Raw genomic sequence first — 26,749 nt, 5'->3', positions numbered from 1 at the left:
TTTGAATGTTCTAAAATTTTTATGAAGCAATAAAAAGTACTACAATAAAATTAATTAGGTAATATCAGTAATACATACACGATCAAATGAACAGAGCAGTTATATTTAATATAATAATTACTTCTTGGCTTGCTCATGAATTGTTCTAATATTTGTCAGAATAATTTATTCTAAAAATTGTACAGCATAAAACATAAAAAAAAAAAAAAAAAAAACAGCCATTTATAATAGTAACATTGAAATCATAACAAATCATACATAAATTTCTTCAATAATTTTAACACGAGATCACTTCAGTTTTCCCCCCCCCAAAATGGAAGACACTACATTTTAGCTCCAAGACTCAGCTAGGTATTTCTATATCCTATATGTAGAGGCAAGATTATGCGATGTTTAGCGATAAAACAAAAATAACAGCGAAATAAAGTCTATACACAGCCAAACACCGAAACGGAAGTCAATAACATATCAAGACACTGAAATACAGCACAATTCACCTCAATTACCTTATTATAGCTATTAAAATATAGAATACATTCCATTAAACTTTAGTTTATGTTTTTATTTAACTACCCATAATGTTATGTACGAAGTAAAAATAAAAATTTTTTTGTATCTATGGTTTTTTCAAACTAAGTACTAAATAAAATCAGTCTGTAGCTGATATACAGTTATGGGCAAAGACCCAAAGAGAAACAACACAATAAAAAGTAAATGTATAACAATTTTGGGCTTTTAACATTGCATATTAATTTTTAGTTATTGAATGTTAGCAATGTGTATATGTTTTAATTTTTTCCCCGGTTCTCAATTTGGTTCTCAGTTTTATCTTAACCTCCACACAATTTCACCACACAAAAGATACAGTCTGCCCAAATAAATGGTAAATTTGTTTAACATGAATTGTCAGCACCCCCCTAAACCATAATCAGACTACAAACAAGCCACCTAGCCCCAACTAGCACATTTGTTTCTCATGTCACTAGATGCAATATTATATTTAAAAAAAAAATAATAATGCCCCTCATACCCTACTTACATTTTCAGAGAAGCTAATTTTAAAACTTATGACGCTCCAGCGCTATAGTAATAATCTGCTGTCCAGCACCATCATTTGGGTATAGCATATGATAATTCTTAACACTGAATCCCTATAGTGTATCATATTATCTGATGCAATGTACTATATATATGGTTCAGTGTACCATTACTATTGTGCATTTGCACCTAATTGATTATGATTAAAGAAAAAATTAAATAACTAAAAATTTGTGGATATTCGTGAATAGATGCGAAAGTTCACGAGTGAATCTGAAGTTAAAATACACTTTAAAAATTATTTTACTTAAAAAAAAAAATCCTACTGTTTAATAGTGTTTGGTGATTTTTCGCAAGTTAATGAGTCGTGATATTTCTGGGTCTCCAGTGAAATAAAGCGGCAATCATCAGAGCTACTACCTACAGATAATTAGTATTAGGAAACTAAATCAAGTTAGTTTATTTTTAATAATTTTTTAAAAGTATATTGAGTTTGTGTTATTTTTCTGTAGGTCTACTTTTAGTTGAAATGATAATCCCAGCCTGCTAGTGAAAAGATGATCAAAAATGGACCGTAATCTTGGCACAAAGAACTCTGTTTACGTTCTGACACTTCCTGCCGGTGATTTTTTTTCTTCATCTAGTAAGACTAGCAGGTATAGCTGTTATGCTTTCTGTGATACCGCTATCAGGGCCGACTCATCACTATTAAAGGTTAGAGTTGCAGATTTTTGTTTAACTTACCGTACTCTCAGCAGTATATTAGTAGTATTGTTTAATGTACATAAATTGTTGAAGCAGTTAATCAGTGTTGTACTTATTATTACACGTGTTTTAATTTTTATTGACGATAAAGACAAAATCCACTATTTTTAATGATGAAATTTTTTTTCTTATGACATCGTAAAATCTTGGCTCTACATATACGTGACTCTACCTCATCAGTTTGTAACAAGTTTAAATAATAATAAAAAAAGCACAGGATATTTAACTTACAAAATTTTCTTCCTGAATGACAATTTTCCCCAACAAAACATATATTGCATCCATCTAAGTGACACAGATTTAAATGTCTGCAAACCAAACAAAATAATATACAATTTTTTATTCAAGTACACATCACTAGCACATTTACAGCCAACTGAGGACAGACAGAAAATACAGACACAATACTGTTTAATCTGCTGTCACTAACTATATTCCACTTTCCACAAGTCTCATCCACAGTGGGGCTTTAAGGCAGTGTCCGACACGTATTTCCACTTATTTGGTTTGAACTTGTCGATAATCAAACCAGGAAGACCTACTTATTGTAGCCAGTGGTCTGTCCACTTGAACACTGTGGCCCGAATTCAGTTGACAGCTGTTTTTGTTTTAAGTGTCAGCAAGAAACAATTATATCGGAAATCCAGATAATTGGCAATATCATCTTATCAGAAACTAAAATGATTACATCGGTACATCACTAGGTTTAGTCATTGGGTTACGTGTATGTCTAACAAAAGATCAAAATTAAAAATACTGAAAAATGTCTCAGAACCTTATATCTACAGTAAATGACAGCAAGAATGGACAATGTCTATATTTTAATACATTATTTAACAATACCTAAAGACAAAAATTGGTCTTAACCAAAGGATTCTTTACTGTCCAAACTGCATTCAGTGTGTACCTATTTGTGAAAGGACATCCACATTCTTTCAATACTAACACAATCTTGTATATCAGCAGTCATTTGCAGATAAGATTCTTCATAATTTTTTTACGCCAACTTTCAAGTTTATCAACCAACAGTAATAAATCAAAAAAGTGTGGTTGAAAAGAGAACCAGCTGGTTGAACAAACGACCATCACATTGGTACAAAGAAAACGCTATAACCCTATAAGCCCTTGTTGGACCACAAGACCACAAGACCACAAGGATAAATGAACTCTTTCCTGAAACGCTGCATCGGAGATTCTGTACTTGCAACTATTTGCAATGTCATCAAAAATATATTCTTAAAGGATTCTTTCAGTTGGTATCTGGAAATAACAAATGTTTTGCGTCTCATGGCTTCATAAGATATGCTTCAGACGATGGGGTCTCCTTCATGCTTACATCATGAGATAACACTTCCATGAAACATGAGTGAACAAAGCCAATCAGTTATTGCTCCAATTAAGTCAGCTTACCTACTTCAACATCCACACATGGCAAAAATTAAGTTGAGAGTCAAATTATCCATGCTTGTAACTTCTGCAATACCACATACAAATCTTGGTGAATCCATACTGTCGCAGCACTGAGTGCAACCCAGTACCCTCATCTTCATCATCATCAGTGTAGACCCATGTGTATTCACGATTGTACTGTGGTTTGTGAGACAATAAAACAATTAAAACCATTCACTCTCAGAAGACACCGTATGAATGCCAGTAATTGAAACCAACTTTTGTGATACAATGATAGAGAATACATATATAGTTACTAGGGCTGGGCGATTAATCGAAAATTACGATTTCGATTCGATTCCGTAAATAATCGAAATCGTTTCTTCTTTAAAATTAAGATTCGAAAAATTCGAACTTTGTCTAGGTCATTTGCATGGTGACAATTTCCACACATTCCGTTAAATTGCACATAAACTTTGTATGTACGTAAATCCTCAACGAATATTCCATTTAGCGACGTTCTTCATATCTACGAACTTTGGTTCTGCCAAACACTCATGATTCATAAGCAATATTTACCTCCAATCCTCTAAATAACAACACTCATTTTGTTCAAAATGGGGAAAAAAAAATCTTTATTACAAACGACCGGGAAACACATTAATTATGCAATTGAAAAGTCCACGACCCAATCGTCCAATAAGTTTCATTTCTGGGCTGTGAATATAACCTCAATCACCGAAAGCGGTAAATAAACACTACCTTAGCTTCATAGATATGATACCGACGTGCACGCAACACTTCCACAAAATGGCTGCCGAATTGTCTGCAACTTGAGCGCTAATGGTGGCAGACTTCAGTACCACGGCTTGGACATAAAAAAGTCTGATTCTTCCATCGAAGCTGTGCAGTTGTTGCACTATATCTGTGATAACCACTTTGTTTTGATTCTGGATTCCGCTTTTATACGTTTTTTTTAAGTGAGGAAGTTTGATAGCTACACATGTGGTAGTTGTGTTCTTTTTCTTTGTCTTAACATATATGCCTTCACTGCAGTATCACAGATGCCGACGACATTAATGGAAAATGCAAGAGCGTTAGTACTGTGGAAATGAGAAATGATCCATCATGTTTATTTTATTTTGTCACGTCCAATACCGTGTTGAGTTTCTCGTGTGAAAACAATCTGTGCTGATTGTAGAAATGAGTGAAAACGTGAAAGGTGCATTTAAAGGTTGTTTACCTTATGCATTTGCTCTAGAATTAAAGAATCGAATCGAAATCGAAATTTCAATTTTTTACAGTAATTTGAATCGGAATCGAACCGAAATTAAATCTGTGGAATCGCCCAGCCCTAATAGTTACATATTTAGATTGAGAGAAAATATTGCACAACTATAAAACCGACCTTGCTAACTGAACAGTTATAAATCTATACACTTTGAGACTGTTAAATTCAAGTCGAACCAACCCAAACAAGAGGCAAGTTTGTTTTGAGGTAAGTTCATGAAGGTCTACGTACCACAAATCACACGTACAGTAACTCCCATAATGCAACAGACAGCGATCAGGTACAGTGAAAGGGGCGAGGCAAGTGTGTGTCAGTGTTGTTCAAGTGATCCCTGCGAGCAGACAGACAAGACTCAGCGATATGCCAACACACTGCCTTGATTGTTTAAGCGTGATGGTTCATCATTCGCAGGAGCGATGACACACAGGGAAAACCTGGAAAGGTCTGCACAGTCTCTCGAGAGCCTGGATAACTCAACATGAAATAAGAAGCCAAAGTGTACATGTAATTTGCACACTTTTGGCAGAAACCTTTGGACAGCATTTCCTGCCAATAATCACATACGATTCAACTCGAACATTGCCTGGCAGCAAAATGTGCAGTATTGTCAAAAAGGCAATGCTTGAATCGAAGGGCTGTAACGGCTGGTGCGCACTTCTTACTGGGATGGAAGACCAAAGAGGTGGTGTTCGTGACTACAAGCACCCGGTGGTAGCGTGCAAGACTTCAGCCGGCTGCCAGTGCCACAGACACTACTGATTAACGTGACAGACCTCCAGACAGCTAGATGACGTCCCTGCACTGCTAGGCAGTAAGTCACATTTGGAGACCCGAAAATTGAACGTGACAACAGTACATCAATGTCATTAACGCAAATACAGTGAGTACGTCAATTTTCAAACTCTTTGAATTTGTTAGGGTTTGGTCTCACCTAAACGTAGGTAATAAAACATATTCCATCTTGTAAAACAGAAGCAAAAAATCCAATCTTCGACAGAATGCGGAAAAAAAAATTGGCAGGTGTAACAAATCTTCATTTATGACCTTATTTCATATTTACCAGTGCATAAAACAGGAACTAGTATTTCTAAACCACTAACCAAGCACTGGACTAATGTTTAGAAACTATCACAGCAGCTGTTCTCAAAACACAATAACACACTACACTAGACCTAGTCTAGATCATGCACATGAATTGCAGGGCACTCTCACAAGTGCAACTGAGGTATCCGCTAACAGGGGAGAATTTGTTGCCGTTTTCAGAATAATATTTATACTTTATTTTAATTTTTCCAACATTATTTGTGAAATTAATAAAATTTATCTTTTTTTAGGTTATGTTATACACATAATAACAGATTCTCTAAAACAAAGATATACGTACTTTAATATCAGCACTTGCAGTGAACCTTCAAAAGGAATTGGTGACCATCAGTGATTGGGAAAAATAATAAACACAGCCATCTGCAAATCTCAGAAAGAATGAAAAATCTGCATGATGCGCAGTGCCTTGTATGAGTAAAATCATTAACAGTCAGTTGTAAATACAGTACAACCCGGTTATAACATTCCCGTTTTTAACATTTTCCCGCCTATAACACCATTTTTTCATGGTCCCGTCATTTCTCCATTTATCACAATGCTTTAATTTCCCGCCTGTAACAATATTAAAATTTCTACATTCCCGCCTTTAACGTTCAAATTTGCTTTGATAACTGCCACAATTTGCAGTATCCCTTCCTTCAAAGTCATAATTTAGAGCGAAACCATAGCTAGAAAATACAGCACGCATATACAAACATCAGATGTTTACATTTGAGTATTTCACCATAGACGTGGTACACACGCACTCCACAACTTGCACCGGATCGACTATCAATATGGCGTCCTGTTCGCTCTTATTGGCCTATGACTTGTTCCTTTATACTTATGATGCGCATTTTGTGCACTGATACATGGTCGGAAACAATGCTACTATAGTCTATGGTAATAATAATTTACACCTGCAATTGGGCTTCCGCCCGGTGGCAAGGAGTTCCCACCCCCAACTACCCTCACTCCTCCCCCCTCTGGAGCCTCCTTCGTAAGTCCTTCCCTCCTCCCAGATCCAGTGTCCTCCCCTCAAGTTCGTTCCACTCACGCCCCGTCCTCACAAGGAATACCTGTCTTCCTCTCTCTGTCCGTCTCCATTTAACACCTTGAGATGGTTAACTGTTCTATGGATATATTCACGGCTTTTGTTTGTGGTTAACCTTTACCGTAATTATTATTTTTTTTTTTTTTACTTATTGTAGTCACGGTCATATTTAATTAAAATACGCCGTATTGAAATTTTATTCAGGTTTTTGTACGGTTATGATGGCCGATAAATATAAGCGAAAATATATTCTGTAGCTGAAAAAATTCAGTTTATTAACCAAGTGGACAGGAACCCCAACAAAACGTGTGTTGTGATTGCAAAAGAGTTGAATATTTCTGTTTCGACTCTGAACTGTATCGTACAAAACATTTTTTTTTTCTTTAGCATATTATTAGGTATTATCTATAAATAAAATTAACCAATTTTCCACTCTATTGCTGTACTTAGTGTAATACTCCTGTATTTTGTGTTGTTTTACCTATACCTTTTAATTTAATCAATCCACGTGTAATTTTTACAAAGTGAAGATGATTTCCTGCTTATAACATTTTCCTGCTTATAACATTTTTTTATGTTGGTCCCTTGGAGAATGTTATAACAGGGTTGTACTGTAATTGCTTTGGCTAAAAACCAATGGATCCATGATGGCATACATATCCCCCCCATAAAATACAACACTTCCCAACATGCATGCTCTGCTTAATAAGAACAAATTGAGTGGAAATGATAGATAATCTTAGCCTCAGACCTGCATCGTAACAGTTCACCTTTTCCAAACTTGTGAGATGTGCTTGTTGTTTAGGCAGAGTCACAAGAACGCGCAGTTCTGCCACATTTATAGTTATTGTCATGTTTGGATCTATCCAAAACATTACAATGTTCTCATAAAATACACTAGATTTTAATGTAACCAGTGTTGTTACGAGCAATGATGATTTACGTTTGAAAGCTAGCTGCCTGGTTATGCAAACTTAGTGGCTTAATGTGGTGAACATTTACTTGTACTTGTTAAAAGGTGGAAAACAAAGTGGGTAAATGTAAGCAAAATCACTGCGAAACCACCACAAACTGTCATTCCAGCAGTTATGGGTACTCAGATGATTGTGGTTTAGTGCTGATACTACACACATGCAAACAGATCCACGTTCAGGATTGTATCAGAAATGACAAGCCCACTCATCACATTTGTTTGCTTCAATAAAAGGATGACTGAAGTTTACTGATCTCAGAATTGTTGGCCGGTGAAACATCGGTTTTAAAAGTTTGTTACTTGATAGGGTTGAACGGCACAGGAACACAGTGACGGAACCTGTCACGTTAGTGGACCCCAAACCACTTAGGTACATTCTCATAAATTGGGACAAGTCAGGGATTTGAATTTGAGCCATGACCCTCACTAAATAAGCATGAAATGTTAACTATCACGAATACAAGGACCACCCAGATTTAATAGGTACATGTTTTGAATTATTTGCTGACATCTTTTTGCAAATTAAACCTTGTACTGGCTCGCATTCCTCCAGCCTATGGAACCTTGTCCTTGCATAGTCATAAGCATAACTGCCATTTATGCATGGAAAGATGAAGGAAAAAAAATTGAAATACTGAAAACCTATTTTTATTCATAATTTCTTGGAACTTATACTTGATTGTTACGTGCAGCCTAATCAATGAACGTTCACGTAGTGTAAGTCACCATAATTGTAGTCCCACACAAACACACTTTCTATTAACGTACTGCTCAAGTTATTTCACCAAAATGCTCTTGGAAAACAGTTTTATAACGAGGTTAATTATAATAACTGCAATTTATCTGTCACAGAGAAAAGGAGTGAGTTGTCATAGCAAAACTCTTAAAATATTGCACTTGGACAAAACATTTGCCGGTAAATAAATTACAATTGATCAATCGAGAGGCTTTGACTGTCAAACCTAAAGCAAAAAGCCACCTCACAAGTAGTTAATAAAGATGTGTTACAGCAATCCCATAATTTTTCTTGTTCAAAGAAATGCAAAAAAACTACCACTATGTAAGCAATCACTACGGCCTTGTATACTGTCACTGTTAAAATGAGATACACTGACAAAATTCTGTTTCCTATTAGTAGACATAACACTGCTGAAAAAAAGGCCACTTGGCAAAATATTTTGTCTTGAGGTGAACTTGGAGAACACATAACCATGATTATTGCTTTGTCTCACTTAAAATAACCAATATTTTGTCAAACTGGATAACTGTTCTCGATCTTCCCGGGCCTCACCTTTCTCTAAATCCTAGACAGTCTCTTGTTGAGTTTTTGTAAGGCGCTTCGCCCCCCTGTTCGGGGGCCCTTTGGGCTTTGAGAACTTGGGGCGATGCAAGTTCTTCTTTGGGTGGATTTCGTCTTGTAAAAATTCTTCGGTCAGTTCATCCCCAGAATCTATCTCGAGCTAAGTAACAGAGAATTCATCTTAGTTGAAGCACCTTATACAGTTTACACAACATAGAACATGCTCCATAGCTATCGAGATGCTAGGAGCACTCACTCACAGCTCTTACCTTCTTTGCGATCTTCAACCCAATCTGCGACTCAATCATTTCTATAAGAGGACCCTTGCAACTGGAATACAGCATTCTTTCCTTTATCGAACAAGAGTAGCCTGGCATCGAATAAATAAATACTGCAAACATTGAAATAACACATTATCAGAAAACAAATTTTAGTCACTAATTTATATTCTACAACTACAAAAATTCCATAATTTTTTTTTTGATCTGACCTTAAAATTAGGCTTCTGCGAGCAGAAGATTTTCACTTCGAGTCGAGCTCGAGCGAGTTTGCTAAAATACTCGCGAGTATCGAGTCGAGTTCGAGTTTTTTTTTAAAGTTTATTGCACATAAATTTACTGTGATGGAGTAATAAAATGTGAGAACTTTTGAGAAAAATATGGAAATAAAAAAAGAAACCATTATCATTGTTAGCCTACTAAATAGATAGACCTACATTAGAGGTCTGCAAGCCTAAGAATTTTACTTTGAGCCAAGCTCGAGCGAGCTTACTTGAAAGTTCTCGAAGCTTGAGTTTTTGTGATACAGTTACACTTTTGGGAAATTATTTTTACCTTAAACTTAGTAGGTATAATGTTTGAATAAAGTATTAAAATGAAGTGGGCTTATTAATTTTGGGTAACTATTTACAGAGTGCTTTTATAATTTGCACTGCTAGGAAAAAAAACATGTTTTCCATTGAATCTAACCTGTTTCCATTGGTTCATTAGCAACTGATATCATCCAACTAACATAACCACAGTTTACAAGTACGTATATGTTTGTGTAAATGTAACATATCTTTGGAATAATTTCATCCTTGTCAATTTTTCTGGAGTCCTTACTGAGCTTCAACTAACTGAGCACCAAAAATCATGTTGTTTGAAAAGTACATTCACATTGTTTCAACATTTCCACTTTTCAGCACAAAAATTCTGAGAGAGATTGTCATAGAGTATTAAATTCTGTTCTTCAATCTATCATGCAGAAAAATAATTTGTTCTGCACGTTCAGGAGTTAAATTAGCTCTACGATTGGAGATGGTGTTTACAGCAGATGAGAAGCATTTCTCGCTGGCAACCTGTGTGGCTGGAATGCTTTAGTAAAATTGTTGGTAAATATGTAGAGTCGCGGTATATGTGGAAAAAAAATGCTAAAATTCCGAAAATACTTTTATTCTATGCTCTTTCACTTCCTCTTTTCAAATCAACCGGCGGAGATAAGAAATTCCAAATACTTTAGGAATATCGAATTTTTTAATTTTCATCACAATACCTGGGTATTCATGCGGCGATCACCATTGTTTCTGGTTTACGAGTATCTATTATGTTTCTTATTGGACAATTTTGTCACGTGACAGTTCCGTGATTGGCCAGTATTCAAATGAACCAATACGTGATTATTTATTTATTTATTAATGTTCCGTCGGAGGTATCGCGACGTAGGTGAACGACTACATCATTTCCTTCTAATGGCAAAGGAAATGTACCCGCCTCCAACTTAGGTGGGTTTTTAACGTTTCTAATTTTAAAGTCTTATTTTTTATTTGGATATTGTTGCGCAAGTAATAAGTAACAAAAATATTTTACGTGAGTTGTTAATGTTCATCATTTGTCCGGGTTTGTTAGGTCAGGTCAGTTACATTATAAATACTTTAAAACTAAAGAACCATTGAAATTAATTCACATTATTTTTTATGTCCGCTTAGTTTGAAAGTATTAATAATGTAACTGACCTGACCTAATCGACCATTTTATTTATTAAGCATTCACGAACATACGGCAAAATAACAAAAATGGCGTCGGTCTAATGGTTGTACAGGTGTTGTATTGCAAAATTAAAAAATTCTATATCTCCTAAAGTATTTGGAATTTCTTATCTCCGCCGGTTGATTTGAAAAGAGGAAGTGAAAGAGCATAGATTTTTAGCATTTTTTTTCGCATATACCGTTACTCTACATATTTACCAAATTGTTTAACCTCAAAATTAGTGTCAAATATCTGTAACTTGTCATTAAGTTTAATCAATTTAAAGTAATAAAAATAGAAGCATTTTACTTAATTCAATTTACACTTGCAAAAAAAACTTACGCACAATAAACCTACATGGAAATTAAAGTCTTTTTCAATGTCCTGTAGTCTGAAATATGTTTACTCATGTCATCAAATGTAGAGCAGTACTGAAGAAGCCGATTTTGCCAATATTTAGTTGAATCGGCATTTCTGTCAACTTCCAATACTCTTGTTAATTTTCGGCCGATATTACTGAAAAACGAAAGAGAGACTGCCATAACCTAAAAATCCACGAGTACCCTTTTCACTTTTCGTAGTAGTACTGCATTCTTTCAGATCACATTATTTCTTAGCAACATGTGCCAACCGTACATATCAAGATTTAACATCCTTTTTTTTTCAATAATGTTCTTTAATTTTAATATGTCCTAAATAAATACATTACCATCACGGTAAATACACTTCTCGGTTATTACGGCAACTATAGTGCAAATGTGGTAACTATCATGCTTCTGCAGTAGTTATGGTATCTACAAAGAATCTGTAGTTCTTTTTATGGTAATTATCTTAAGATAACTATTGGAATTGTACTGCAGTTATGGTACATCATCCATATTTCTTCGTAAGTTGTTGTTCATTTGTCTTTTCTTCATATTTATATTTACGTGCGCCATTACTGGCAGGAACTTTCATAAAATTTTTAAACGGGACTTTATATCACACATTTAATGGCGTAAATGATGAGACCCCGGACAATTTAAACGCTTTTTACAGTAAAATGCGGGAAATGTTTCTGCATAAAGCGGGAAATACTTCCGCATAAAGCAGGAAAGTGATACATTAATGCTATGCGGAAAATTATAGAAGTAAAAAAAATTAATCACGGAAATTCGTAAATCCCGGGTACGTAAAAATGATGTGTTCATGTATACGGTCGATCATGTTACATTATAAAGTAAAGGATAATAGTGTTGTAAGACTTTTATTCCGATATAATGAGAGTTTTTTTTTCTATAGGTAGAGTGCAAGAAAAGCTCGCTCGAATTTCGAGTTGTTGAAAACCACGAGCTCGAGTTCGAGTATTACTAAAAAACTCGACTCGAAACTCGAATTTCGAGTACTCGCAGGTGTCTACTTTAAATGCTGTTAAAGGAAAGAGCGCAAATCAACAAACACAACCAAGAAACCCTTTCACTGATTCCTTGTCAACAAGAGACATTAAAACTAAGAGTAAACTCTTTGAATATTTTAAATGATTGAATTAGTTTCAGTTTGAGGAGGAGCGACACTGGCAAAGCGCCTCACCCAGAGTCTCCAAGTAGTCACCCTCGTGCGTGTGCTTGAAGTTGTAGAGGTGGTAGCGCGCACAGTCGGTAGGAACCTTGCCCGGCAGCTTGGCCAGGCTGACGTCCCCGGTGTCCGACAAGTGTACCTTCTCCTCGTCCAGGTCTGCACGGAACACCACACCTTCTCTCGCCACAGCCTCAACTTCTACCACCACGCACATGGGCAACAAGTTGCATTTACCAGCGTAAAAAGACAACTGTATGAAAGTTTGAAGAGCTTCGAGCTGCTACGCCTCTTATACGTAGGGACAAGATTACGTATTTGGTAAATTGCTATAAAATCAAAATAACAACGAAAAGGATGTCAATACATCATGTAACACTGCAATTAAAGTTAATACACCACAAAGCACCAAGATTCAATTAAAATCATGAAACTAATAAGCCTTTTAAATCAAAACTTTACTCTAATGATGAATATCATTTATTTTTTAAATATTAAATTCAATGAAAGTACATAATTTATTTAGCATTAAATTTGTACCACATTTTATGCAATAAATATTGGAAAAAGTTTGATTCCTTTTAATCTTGCAAATGTTATTACGTAGTTACTAATTTTTACACTACAATATTAGTACATTTTCCAAACCCAAAAATACTTAACATATTTATTTTATTTGTTCTGAATAGTTAAGACATGCTTATTACAAATTATTATATTGTAAAAGTGCATCATGTATCACTCAAAATGACAGTTTTGGAGAAATTAATATCATGGAACATTTAAGTGTCATATTTGTTATGCTATCTTTTTTAAATGACAGATTTAATAAAAAATAAAACCAATAACACCTAAATCTCCTTTAAAAAAACAAAATTGGTCGGAAAATTAAAAAAATCATAATATCTTGCCTGTACTTAACCGATGGAGTTATAAAGAAATCAGAAAAATGTAGATTTGAGTAATAATATTGCTAAACTGTGCTGCTACGAACTTGTTTTAATCTGACTGGTTTCTTAATATGTATATACACACACCTGTGCATGCATTCTAAACGAGAGCCATCAAAAATTTAAAAAACATAAGGAAAAAAAACCCTTCCAGAAATATATTGTGAGTTCTTCTCAAAAAGGGTGTTGTGAGCCATCAAAAAGTTTGCAACATTAATGAGTACAGTAGAATCCCGCTGATGCGACCCATCACGGTTTCCGGAAAAACGGACTTATAAACGGAATGGTTGCAATAGAGAATTCTGACCAATTCCCCCCCCCCCCCCCCCCCCCCGCCGCCCAATATATCCAAATACTAAAAAATCGCCTTTGTTCGCATGGATTTCATATTAAAATAGTCTATGGTGTAAAAAAGACAACTTTTTAAATTCATATTACAGTATTTCATGATGTCTCCCGAAAAAAACGATACCCTAGAAAAAAAAATTTCAACACATTGCAACGTGTCCATTTTCGCTATCTTTGTATAGAAAAATCAGATGATTTAATGTTGAAATGATAACTTTTTACCTATTAAAGGTTTATTTTGTCTCTTGCGGGCTGTATTAGTGTGGTGTTTGAAAGGTTGCGTCCCGTGACACAATAGCAATACGTATGTACGTGACGGGTGGTCTGGCGGCGCTTATCGCTCTGGTCCGTCCGGCCTTTGAATATATATACTGTATAGAAGTCGCGAGTGGATAGGATTTACTCTACGTTTTTCATAAGCGTATAATGAGCAGCTTGGGAACTTCACCGCTGCAGTGCGCTGCCGTAACGCCCTGTATCGTCTTAATTGTTATTTATACGTTAGAGCGCAGCACTGTCGCCCGCTGTCATTCCCCGCACCCCTCATCCATCATTCACTGCAGCTCAACGTCGTTCAACAGGAGGGGGAAGGGGTGTTTGAAGAGTACGACACTTGTCCGCTAGGGACCACCACAAGTCGATGCCCTAGAGATGGTGGCGATTGCGGCGGTGAATTAACCAACTACCTCAAAACCGTATTAGAATTTTTAACCTGGGCTGGCGACTTCTATACAGTATATATATTCAAAGGTCCGGCTGACGTGCAGGAATGTGAGAAGTATAGAAGGGGAGGGGTGTGGACAGGTAAGTGAGGGGAAGGAGAGCGGAGCTGTTGGCTGCGCACGCATCTACTCGCCAGTGGCCACTGTCTGGCGACACAGACACTTGTATTTTATTCACTGGCTGACGATGGAACGTAGCAAAGTAAATGTGTTTGCCGACTTGGGCAGGCAGTAAGTTGTTTAGGCACTAGGCCTGCATGTCAGTTAGGCATGGTCGGGCAGCGAAATTTGACTTTGGGCGGGCTCGGGTGGATAACTGTCCAAACTTTTCAGGCTCGGGCAATCTCGGTCGGCCTTGAACACTACTATGTGACTGAGCAGTGAGCATGCGCCGTCCGTACGCGCGCGCGTGTGTGTGTGTGAGGCTGGCGACCAGCAGCATCGTTAGCTAGCTAGAGTGTGACGGTAAATGTCGACCTTGACCACTTCCTCTTGCTGCAGGGCTCGCTCTCTTTTAGCTCTGTCTCCCCCTCCCACAAATATATTGGCTGGCAGGTCTCACCCTCTTCACCTTCTTTATCTTATCTCTTATAAATAGATGCGCGTGTAGATGCTATCAGGTGATGCACGCAGTTTACCGGTATTGGCTAGCGTTGACAGTCTTAGAGGGGTGGTATCTATTTTTAGCAGAGTTTTGTATGCCTGCCTGCTTACAGTACAGCGCTTGGCAAGATAAACGTGAACACATAGCCCCCAACAAAGTGTAACAGACTTGTTTTTCAGCCGATTTTACTCAAATTTTCGACCTTCTCTGCTCAAATTTTTCGCGGTTTCTCAAAAAACGGTCGTATAAACGGAATGGACGCATCAGAGGAGGGTCCCATCGGCGGGATTCTACTGTACATAGATTAGGAAAATGAAAAATAGCTATTTTAATCTCACACATATTATTATTATTATTTATTAGTATATTTAAGTATTCAAACAATTTTACAGTATTTTATATGTAGCTAACCTAGCCACACTTTAAATAGGTAAACTACTTGATGTATCACAACACCCTCTTAAACCATTTTTAAAAGGAAAAAAGTGAACTTCCGATTTTATCTATAAAAAAAAATATGCTCTTCTTCAGTATTAATTCTTAGAGAAATTGTAGAGTTAAAACCATTTGAAATGGTGGGAAAAACTTTTAAGTTGTAATAAACATTCTCTCACTTATAATTCACTTAAACCACAAAATTTTCCATAACTCAGAAACACCTTCACGTCTACGGAGTTCTCCGAAATTCAGTGAAAATAAATTACCAAATTTTAAAAGAAATCGTAAATAGGTACAACTGATAGTTATACAGGAAAGCTTCACTATAAAGAACATGAAGGGACCAAAAAATAGTTGAGTTTGTTATACTGAAACATAAGCATTGTTATAAATATGTATACATACCGATAAACACATGAAACACCTTAAGTGTTTTAAGGTTCAGTATCTCAGTCATTAGTCTATGGCCGCTTGAAGAACCTGTTCACATACTCTCTGCTGATGCTTTGTCTATGGTCAGGAGACACATTGTAGGCAGAGCTGCCAACCTCAAATCACACCCATCAGTAATGACAATTATATGAAAAAAGTACGCGTAAATCATGCACAATAAATTTTTCCTGAGGAATTATGACACACACAAGAGAAAACAAAGGACAATAATATGCAAAAAAAAATTAAAAATGTAGGCCTATGTATATGAATACAATGAAAATTAATGAATCGAAGAAAAAAAACTATTTGAACAATACAATCATCTGAATATGTAAGAAATGTCATTAATTTTACAGGAAATTTTCAACCTTCAATTCAAAGTATTCAAAGTTATACTTTTGAACAACAATTGTCTTTTTAATTGCTTCTTTTATCCTGGTTGGATAAGAACTGTCTTATAAACAAACAACAGAAGACAAACAAAAGAACTTGTAAACAATAACTCTGTGTTCGTTACTTTCGTTTTTTCAGATGTAGCGAAAAAACTACGATATTGATTTATTGCTCGTCATGACTATAAAATGTTCTGCCTGTTTCTTTAATTCAATGTGCCTTCTACAGTCATCCCTTCCACCATGTGTAATCGAAAAGTCAAACGTGCATACATTACAAAACGCGTGGTGTTCCAAAACATTTGAAGACGACAAGCATGGCCATTCTTTTGAATAGTTAGGTCTTAGGTCGAAAGTTTTGAAGAATTGCGTTCTTTTTTTTTATCCCCCAGATACACGCTTAATTTCTACAACCGGCCGGTAGCCTACAACTCACGTAGTTTCGGTTTCCTACCAAGTTCGTGCAACTTTGGATTTCTCTCAAAAATTGAAATTAAAAAAATCGAAGGGTTGGGTTAGGTTAGTCACAACATGCTTGTTTTCGTTGATTTAGCGGCTGAAGTGGCGTTAATACCGAAACGCAAAACTTCGGAAATCTTCGGAAATTCTTGCAGGGAACCGAAACTACGTGAGTTGTAGGCTTCCCACAACCGGCACTGAAGAACACAACACTATTGAAAAAAGGAAAAAAATTTCACGTCTGTAGACACGACAAAAACAATATGGTGAAAAAAATGAATTTCAAGAAATAAATTAAAACAACACAGGTTAGCCAAAGTACCGTACAAAAATTATCGTGATGTAAGTAGCCAACAAACGAAAAGTCCGAGAATATGTACTATTTGTATCGTACAACGGACGTAATACCATTCCATTACTATTTCAAAACACGAGAATTAATCTACTCATGTCGACAGTACATGCGCACACATACTAGTTCCGTTATTGTTTTTGTTTACGTACACGCTGTTACGTTTGAATAAGAAAATTTCAAATAAAGTACAAGTTTTTGGATGGTAATTTTTTTCAAAATTTGCCTCAAGGTTGTTCGTTCAAGTGAATATTTTTGTTTCAGGAAGAAACGGACCGTCGTAAAATTCGTTAAGATGAAATAAAATTCAAGGTTATTATATACGTTTTTGGCGGGACCAAACAATGAGTTCGGTTAAGTGAAGTGTTCGTTTAACTGAAGTTCGTTGTACTGGTGCTTTCCTGTATTTATTTATTCACTCGACACAAATGACTCACTAGTTGAAGACATAAATGAACTTTAACATAATGCTAATGGTACATTAACATTATCACTAGGATCATAAAAATACTAATCTAAAATTTTTTTGCCATTACTTGAGCTTGGGTCGATTTTTAAAGGACTCGACTGGAGATGTATGGACTCGGCAGTATTATGATTTATGAACCCTACTTGACCCAGAAGTCTGCAGACTCGTCCATCTCTACGTCAAGGCCCGTGCAAGGTAATTTGGCGCCCTAGGCGAAAAACCTTAATCCCCCCCCCCCCCTTTCTCCTGCTCCCCTGCCGGACATCCCAAAAAAAAATTTCCTTGCCTCAAAATACATCACGTAAGCCTAAGATTTTGTCAACAATCAAATGAAAGCAGCGTTGTGTTTTTTTTTTACTTATTACAAATAATAAACAGGTCACCGTGGACTTTAAATAATTACTTATATCAATATAAACATTCCAAACTGTTACAAAAATCCATTTTCATCTAGTTTCAATAATCGTTAAACATGTTACATGAGCTGTTATGTGTCGTGCTGTGCCGCCCTGGGCCGTCGCCTAGTTCGCCTGTACGGACGCGCCGGCCCTGCTCTGCGCGCAAGCCGTTGCAGCGACGCACCTATCCTGAGCTGCACGTAGTCGACGGCCCTGTCCGCGAGGGCGGAGAGCGCCTGCCGGGCCTCGCCGGTCAGCGGGAACGCCACGCCCGACAACGTCTGCTGGCGCGAGTCCACGCCCACGCCGGTGTTCACCTCGGTGCGCCGCAGCAGCGCCAGCTCCTCCTCGGCGGCCGTGAGCGGCGCCGGAGCCACCGCCGCCCGCCTGTGCCGGCGGTACCCGCTCAGCGTCATGTCGTCCTGCAACGACACACGGCTCCCACTGCCTCCTCTCGGCACACAAACCTGCACAGACATTTCCTTGACTTTTCCAATGACTTCCCATGACCAGAGTTACAAATATCCCGGGCTAATTGTTTTTTAAAAATAATACAACACTGAAATACAAGTTAATACACCATAAAGCACTAAAACGCATAAAAAAAAAGTGAAATTAACTAGCACAGTTTAATCAAAACTCAAATTGGATTACGAGAATGTAATGTTTTAATATATGTATTAAATTCAATGAATGTAAATTATTTAGCATGGAGTTAGTACCAAAATGTCCTAAATAAATCAGAAATTTTTTTAAATTTATATATTGCAAATGTTATTAGTAACTATTTTTTACATAATAACATTGGTACGTTTTTCAAACGCACATTAATTTGCTGATTTATTTGTATTGTTAGACATGCTTGTTACAAACCATTATATTTTAAAAGTGCATCATGTATCGGTCAAAACGACACTGTTTTGAAAAATGTAAGTATCATTTAAGAAGTTGGTGTTGTATTTGTTGAAAATTCTGCATCTTTATGAATAATCAGAGTTCATAAAAAATCTAAACAATAACACCGAACTCTCCTGTTTTAAAAATGAAATTGGCCTACAAAATAAAACCATAACTGTAGTGTCTAATAACAGTCGTTTCAACGACGAGCAAAGGAAGACTCTTGGCCACACTCACCACGGAGGTGGCGTGCAGCTCCTCCTTGATCTGGCCGCTGCCAAACTCCTGCTTGAGCGTAGCCTTGGTCGAGGCGTACAGCATCTTCTGGCGCACGGGCGACGCATCCGGCGACCAGCTGATGAACAGCCAGTCGTGGCCGGACGTGTTCTTAGAGTCCAACCTGGGGCACGGGCACGAGGCACTGTTACCGCACAGAGCCGCAGCCTGGGAGCGTACCCCTCCCTTCCACGAACAAGCAAACTCACTGTAGCAAAACTACACCAACTTATCCACATAAGTATAATACAGTAGAAGGATTATTGTAATCCTTAGTGGGTCACAATAATGAATATCCTCCCCATTATAGCACGACATGCCTAACACACACAGAACCGGCAGAATTGTGTTTCCAACTGGTATATACTTAATGCTAGTTTGTCCACGTGTTGCTGTAAACATGTATTTTATACAATCTTCCAATTATATAAATGTATTTGACTTTTCGATGTGTAAACATCTTAGCTCTCGGTACACTGCAATTGGTAGGAGCAATTTCGTGAAAGTGGAACAGAAATTTGGGACGACAGTGCTGCATTCTGTGCAGAAGTCACAGAAACTTCGAAAATATGGCGGACGCCCTTGTAGCAACATAAACCCATAATTCATCACTTTTATTTAAATATTAGGGTACATACCAAACATATTGGTGCGCCAAATGAAACTTTATGACAGTGAAAGTAGCCTGGTATATATTGGATGAACTGAAATAGTCATAGTAAAGAGTAATTCCAAGTTTTAAATGACCTAAAAATTAACTGACTTTAAATTTATTATAATCTATTATGCATATTCTCATTGTTTTCCAAAGGTTTTGGTAGCATGGTGGTAAGACGAGCACTTTGAAAGTATGGAGTCCATGGTTCAAATCTCGTTGAAAGATGTTTTTTTTTACCTTTTTAATAACATTATAATATAATAATATTATATAATAGAAATGTTGAATCAGCTCAATAACATTAAGGTTTGTTTGTACAAAGTATTTACAGACTGATTTAAGTTATTTAAGCTAAAATAAACACACAAACATACTCTTAGTGTTACAAAAATGTTTCAGGTTAATATTTTAGTGAGGAAAATTTATAGTATTAACTGTTTAATGAATTTTAACAAGATGGGCAGAATTTTAATATAATTCCTTGCCCGCCTGCTGTTGTCCTTCCCTTCAGCTGGAGCTACCTGCTCTTGGTGCCGACGCGGGTATTGTGTCTAGGTACCTGCGGTGACCTCATTTGTCCTCATTTGTGTTTGTTGTACGTATTGTGCCCACCACAAAAAGTCCTTGATTGTTGTTAGGCATGTAACTATATATATATATATATATATATATATATATATATATATATATATATATATATATATATATATATATATATATATATATATATATATATATATATATATATATATATATATATATATATATATATATATATATATATATATATATATATATATATATATATATATATATATATATATATATATATATATATATATATATATATATATATATATATATATATATATATATATATATATATATATATATCAAATCTAAATCCGGTAACTATTGGATTGCAACTTTTAGTTTGAAAAATACTTCAAAAACAGCACTATGTTTGTAATGCTTCAGAGAATCAACACAATATTAAAAATGATTGATGCCATGTTCGTCCCATCACAATTTTCCAGGCTAATAAATTATAGGTATTTTTAAAGTTATAATATTTTGTTATGACTATTGAAGTTTACAATACGTATTCCAGGATAGTTTTACTACCATAAATTTTACTGTGGCACACCAATTCACTTAGTAAATCCACCATCTTGATGACTTCGGCTCATGGCTGTAGTAGTTTCTGCATGTATACGCATTAGACTTTCAACCTGTTAGATTTCTGTTGTGTAATGCATGCTTATTTCATTGCATTTATTGTGCATATTAAAATTTCACCCTCAACGCGCATAAAGAATTGTAACCCCAAAACCTATAGTACCATCTTGTTAATCATAATTATGGTTAGATTTTAAAATACTTTTAATATATTTATCACACTCAGTGTTGTTTTAAAGCATTTTACATTGAATAAAGTATTTTAACAACATGAGAACACATGGATTCGCTCGTTACTGAGGTTATATGTTTACACATCACAAGGGAAAACTGAAAAACTTGCTCACAATTTTTTGTATATGTATTATGTCCAGATATTTTTTATTTCTCAAGAAAAATCACTACTTAATTTCTATTATGAGATTTGAGCGTAATATCAAATATTGTAATAGGATAATATGGGAAACAGACAAAAAAAATGTGAGACATGTTGTTCAGCGAACCTGGCGGCTTGGACTGAACCTACGCTTTGGAAACGGCGGTAAAAGGCATTGAAGTGTGTTTGGTGCTATAAGATGATGGTTCTATTTGCGAATAAATAAACACATTATTATGTGAACTGTAATTCAGAATGGCCGGAAATATTTGTGCGGTGTTTGGCTGCAAAAATTACAACGTTACTAAGTGCTCAAAGTCTTTTTTCAGATTTCCAGCGGACCCAACGCAGTAAGTGTTTCGCGTTTCGCGCATTCACAATTTTAACCCCTTTGTTTTATATTTTTGTCTCTTATTATAATTCCTTACCATTCTTGTAACATGATTTGTTTGCAGCAGTTTCTTTTGGTTTAATTAAGGATTTTTATTTAAAATGAAGTCACATTTTCAGGTGAGAAATTAATTTCATACAAACAATTTACTTCCGTTACTAAAACTAGTTGTTCTTGTTTCCTTAAAAATAAAACAGCTGGAAAACCAATTAGATACTACATACTACTTGTTCAGTTAATTTGATAGATTATATTTTGCACATAATTACATATCTATCTTTGACACATACCTTTAAATAAAGCCTGAGAACATCTCTGTATGAATAAGAGCATTAAATTTGTTTGAATTTCTAGTTTTGGTAAAAACAGCACTTAATTGTGTAAACATGTTGCCTTTAATATGCACGTAAAATTGAATTACGTGGGGCTTTCTTCAGTCCATGTCGCTAGAATGCGCTGCAGTCTGGTGTCTCGTGCTTCGCCAATGCTAATTGGCCGGAGTTTCCCATATTATCCTATTACAATATTTAGTAATATTCAATTTTCTTTTAAAACTTTATTATAAAGAAGACTTATACTCATAAGACCCTGGTACAGCCCTGCACTGTGACGACGGTTCACTGTACAGTGATCTCGACTGGCAACTACAAACAAATCCAGTTTTATACCTCATCTATCTCTGACTAGAGGATTGGATACCAAATTATTTGTAACCAATATTTAAAGTACCATTCAAATTATACGTAAAGGCACACAAAGTACTCATTTTAAAATGACCCAACTACTATACAAAATATAAAAACAAAATTGTTCAATATTAGTTAAACAAAATCTTTTTACTTCACTTTTTAAAAATACATTTAACACTTTATTATTGGTTGTATTATTATAAGGGTTTTGCGAGTCTCTGAGTGGGCTGGGAATACTAAAAAAAGGGAGTATCTCATGAACTGGCTGGGAAACGGTGCCACTGCAAGTGAGTTTTCAGTTAGAATCACAGCTTCCTCAAGCATAATCCAAAACTCCATTTTAAATTATGTCGATGATCAACTCCGTATCAAAATTATAAAACAAATTTCTTTCCCTCGGTTGTACTAGGGCATAATCTTCCATCACCAAGAGTTAGCTGCTCTGCTCATCGCAAGGACACTGTACCTGTAGACAATGTAAGAAGGCTGACCTTCTTCCACGAGCGGGCCCAAGCAGCTATCGTAGTCTTCCTCCCAGCTCCCGATCACATCTCTGGAAGCCGTGAGGGCCAGCTGCTCTGTGGAACACACAGGCACAACTCTACCTCCGACAGTTCATTTTCTTTATTCTGCCCTCAAAATAAATCTTAATATATATAAATCCAGTGTCCTGATGTTTGTTTCCAGTAAACTCTTCACCAAGTCAACCGATTTCGATGAAAATTGGCATTTATGTGTAATTTTTTCCAACTTGAGAGATAGGATAGTTTTTTTTATTAATGGTCTTAATAATTTATAATTAATAATAAATAATAAATAACTGATCGCCATGGGTAAACAAAAAATCATAGATCATAAACATACAAACAGTAATTGTGTGACATTTCTCTATGTCCAACACACTGTCATATAGCGCTATCCAGTTTGCTTTTCCTCGCAGACAATAAAGCTCCATATGTGTTTAGCCCGGGCAACGCTGGGTACTGCAGCTAGTTACTTATAAATACTTAAATAGAGACATGCAAAGTCCACAATATACTACAACATCAGGATGGACAATGTTTATATAGATTGATGCTGCTGCAGTGTAGTTTGCCTGGTCACACATGACTGGTTTACATGGTTATTGCAAGTCCGTCATGGCCAATAGTCTCTCAGGCATGTCAAATAGCACGTGAACTACTTATAGAGATCATTAACTTGAAAATCGAAGTATTTTTGTGTCCATTTATAATCACAATTACTCTTTCATTAATGTTAGTTAAAACTCTCCATCCCTCCTCGCCAAACCTTCCTCGTACATAATTAAAATGCTCATTATTATAACCCAGCATTAATGAAAATATTTTTCACAAAAGAATTTAGTAAAATAAATTCTGAACAGGCCTAGTTTCATAAATGGTAATTTGTTGCCTAAATTCATTGCTGATGTCTATCTGGTTAGTGCTTAAAATAAATTAAATGCTAAAAGCTTTAAAAAAAAAAAAAAATATTTTAAAAAAAAGTGGAGAAAATGTCTACTTACCATCAATAATAGATACTTTGAATACTCTAATATTTCCAGCCCGGCACTTTACAAAGAATTTTTTAAGTTCTTCATTTGCTGAAAACCAAATAATTTCATTTAATTTTAAACATTATTTATCTAAAAGAAAAGCACATAAAAAAACAACAAAGTTTTACCATTTTACAGAATATTCAGAAAAATGTTAAGAATTTAAAAAATGCAATTTTTGGATGTGTAATTTTTCTAGATTTTTGTGAATGATTACAGGCATCAATTAGGTATGGCAATATCTTGGATATCTTGGGGGGCTCCAGAACAAATTGATGTTTGTCAAGAATTTTCCAGGTTTGAGTTTGCCACTCCAAAACATAATTAGAATGTTTCAATGGTGAAATATGTAGTTAACTCAAAGCTACAAAATTGTTGACTTACATCACTGTGTTTCGGAGCTCATCTAATATTATCCCTTTTATTTAAACATATGTGTTTCTATACCATGAACTAGTGGACTTATTGACAGATAAACTGTATAAAATAATGCACCCACTTTGTTTCCTAAAGATGTTAGCTAGCCAACCATTTTCCAATTTTTTTTTTCCTTTCAGAAATGGTGGAAGAATATTCAGCACTCAAAACTAAAATCGCTGATAAAGATATCTGTCGGAGAAGTATGCTAGTTTGTGGCCTATACTATCTACAAAATTATTTAACTTGTGAATCACTGTTTTCATTGGTCTAACATTCTTTACTATATTACAAAGCTAATTTAAATAAAATTTTTTAAAAAAACTCACTAAAAACTAATAAAATTTCCCAATGCTACATACACAATGTAATGCAAACAGCACTCAAATGGTACATGCACAAAACAGAATTTGATGCTTCATTCCCACAATTGCATATAAAATGATGGGGTTTGGGTACATTGCAACTGTTATTTTCCCTCATTTACCTCTTCATTTAATTTTGCTGTTTAGTTTTGAAAGAGTAGGAATGATTAAATACAAAGCATAGCTCGCAAATAAATGCTATATATTTACCTGTCTCTCTTCACATGACACACTGATCTATGAACCTGACGTAGTAGTTTTTGCTGATTGGTATGCACAGAAATTGTTCCACGGAACAGAGAAAAATTAAAATACCCGTTTATGCACCACATATGCTACATGTATGCACCTACATATATGTTATTTTTAGATGTAGCAGCTGTTATCTATCTATGTGTTACACTTCCATGCATGTGCTGAGTGAATGGCTGTTAGAATAATAAATTTGAGTATAAAAAATTAAATAATAGTAAAAAAATGTAGCCTATGCATAACATAAGTTTAAGACCTTCCACATTAGGTAATATGGCTGGGCCTACAAGCTTGCAAAACCCTAATTACTAATACATAATTCTATAGTGCTTTTTCAAGCAATTGTTTCCAGTAATGAATGAATAAGCTTAATGTCTCCGAAGTAAGTGATCTAACCACTCAACCACCTAAACCCTTGTTCCATTGAGTGTTGCTAATCTTTCGTAATACAAAATGTAATTTGTTTTACCCAAAAGTATAATAATAATAATAATAATAATAATAATAATAATAATAATAATAATTTTTACACCTGCAATTGGGCTTCCGCCCGGTGGCAAGGAGTTCCCACCCCCAACTACCCTCACTCCTCCCCCCTCTGAAGCCTCCTTCGTAAGTCCTTCCCTCCTCACACATCCAATGTCATCCCCTCAAGATCGTTCCACTCTCATCCCGTCCTCACAAGGAACACCTGTCTTCCTCTCTCTGTCTGTCTCCATTCCCTCTGAATCTTCCACTCATGATCCCTCCTTCCTCGATACAGCCCTCTGTGCAACCTAGCTCCCAGCTTTCCCCAGCCCCCCCCCCCCCCCCCCCCCCCACAAATTACCTTATTCATTCTCACCAGCCTTTCCACCTTCCTCCTTTCTTGCAGCGTGTCCCACCCCAGCTCCTTCATCATCACCGATGGTCTGTGAGTTTCCCCCATCCTGCCTTCGCCTTCCCTTCTCCTCCACATATTCAACACCCATCTCGCTGCCTTGCGTTGCACCCTCTCCAACTCCTCAATTTCCTTCTCCACATAGGGGTCCCACACCACCACGGCATACTCCAACACTGGCCGTACCAATGTCACGTACACCTTTTCCTTTACATTCCTACCTGTCCCTTTCAGTGTCCTGCTAAGCAGCCCTAACCACATTCTGCCCTTCTTCACCACCTTCTTGACCTGCTTTCCCCACCCCAAGTCTCTCTGCAGGATCACTCTATGCTAACCTAAAAAAAAATAATAATTTTGGCACCTAGACTTATTAATTTGTCGACTGTGAGCAATGGCCACAAGTGTGTACAAACTACATGGTGAGAGCTTTACAATTTTAATGGAAATACAGATCCTTTTGGCACTTTTCAAACAATTACAATGAACATGTTACACCAAGGATAAAAACAAAGTGATTATCAATTAATACCTCTGATACCCGTTTGATGTGACATTTTTACGAAACACAACACTGTATAACTTTCAAAGATTCGAAAACCTTTACAACCCGACCCACAAAAATTTCTCGTTTCACACTATTCTTAACACACTTCCGCAATCTGTTCTATGGTTTTCTGTGGTGAGCAACACTGAAATACAAATCCCCATAATAGATGTTTGAATGTTCCTAAATTCCTAAATAAAATGTTTTACTGTTTGAGATATTGTATTTTCTATATACGTTTTGCTCTCTG

The 26,749-nt window shown here is 36.0% G+C and overlaps 1 protein-coding gene across 1 annotated transcript; it reads right to left on the bottom strand.

Annotated features, from left to right (window-relative positions):
- On the bottom strand, positions 1 to 26,636 carry LOC134528371 (twinfilin). Its single transcript, XM_063361943.1, has 8 exons — positions 26,485 to 26,636; positions 24,012 to 24,089; positions 22,953 to 23,064; positions 19,155 to 19,317; positions 18,205 to 18,442; positions 12,469 to 12,612; positions 9,163 to 9,284; positions 1 to 9,053 (listed from the first exon to the last, which is right to left on the bottom strand). The coding sequence occupies exons 1-8, from the start codon at positions 26,507 to 26,509 to the stop codon at positions 8,898 to 8,900; spliced, it is 1,038 nt and encodes a 345-aa protein (XP_063218013.1). The 5' UTR covers positions 26,510 to 26,636; the 3' UTR covers positions 1 to 8,897.
- Between the last annotated feature and the right edge of the window lie 113 nt (positions 26,637 to 26,749).

Source organism: Bacillus rossius, chromosome 1 (genome assembly GCF_032445375.1).
Source record: "Bacillus rossius redtenbacheri isolate Brsri chromosome 1, Brsri_v3, whole genome shotgun sequence".
NCBI classification, from domain to species: Eukaryota; Metazoa; Arthropoda; class Insecta; order Phasmatodea; family Bacillidae; genus Bacillus; species Bacillus rossius.
This window is presented reverse-complemented; position numbering and strand designations above follow the sequence as displayed.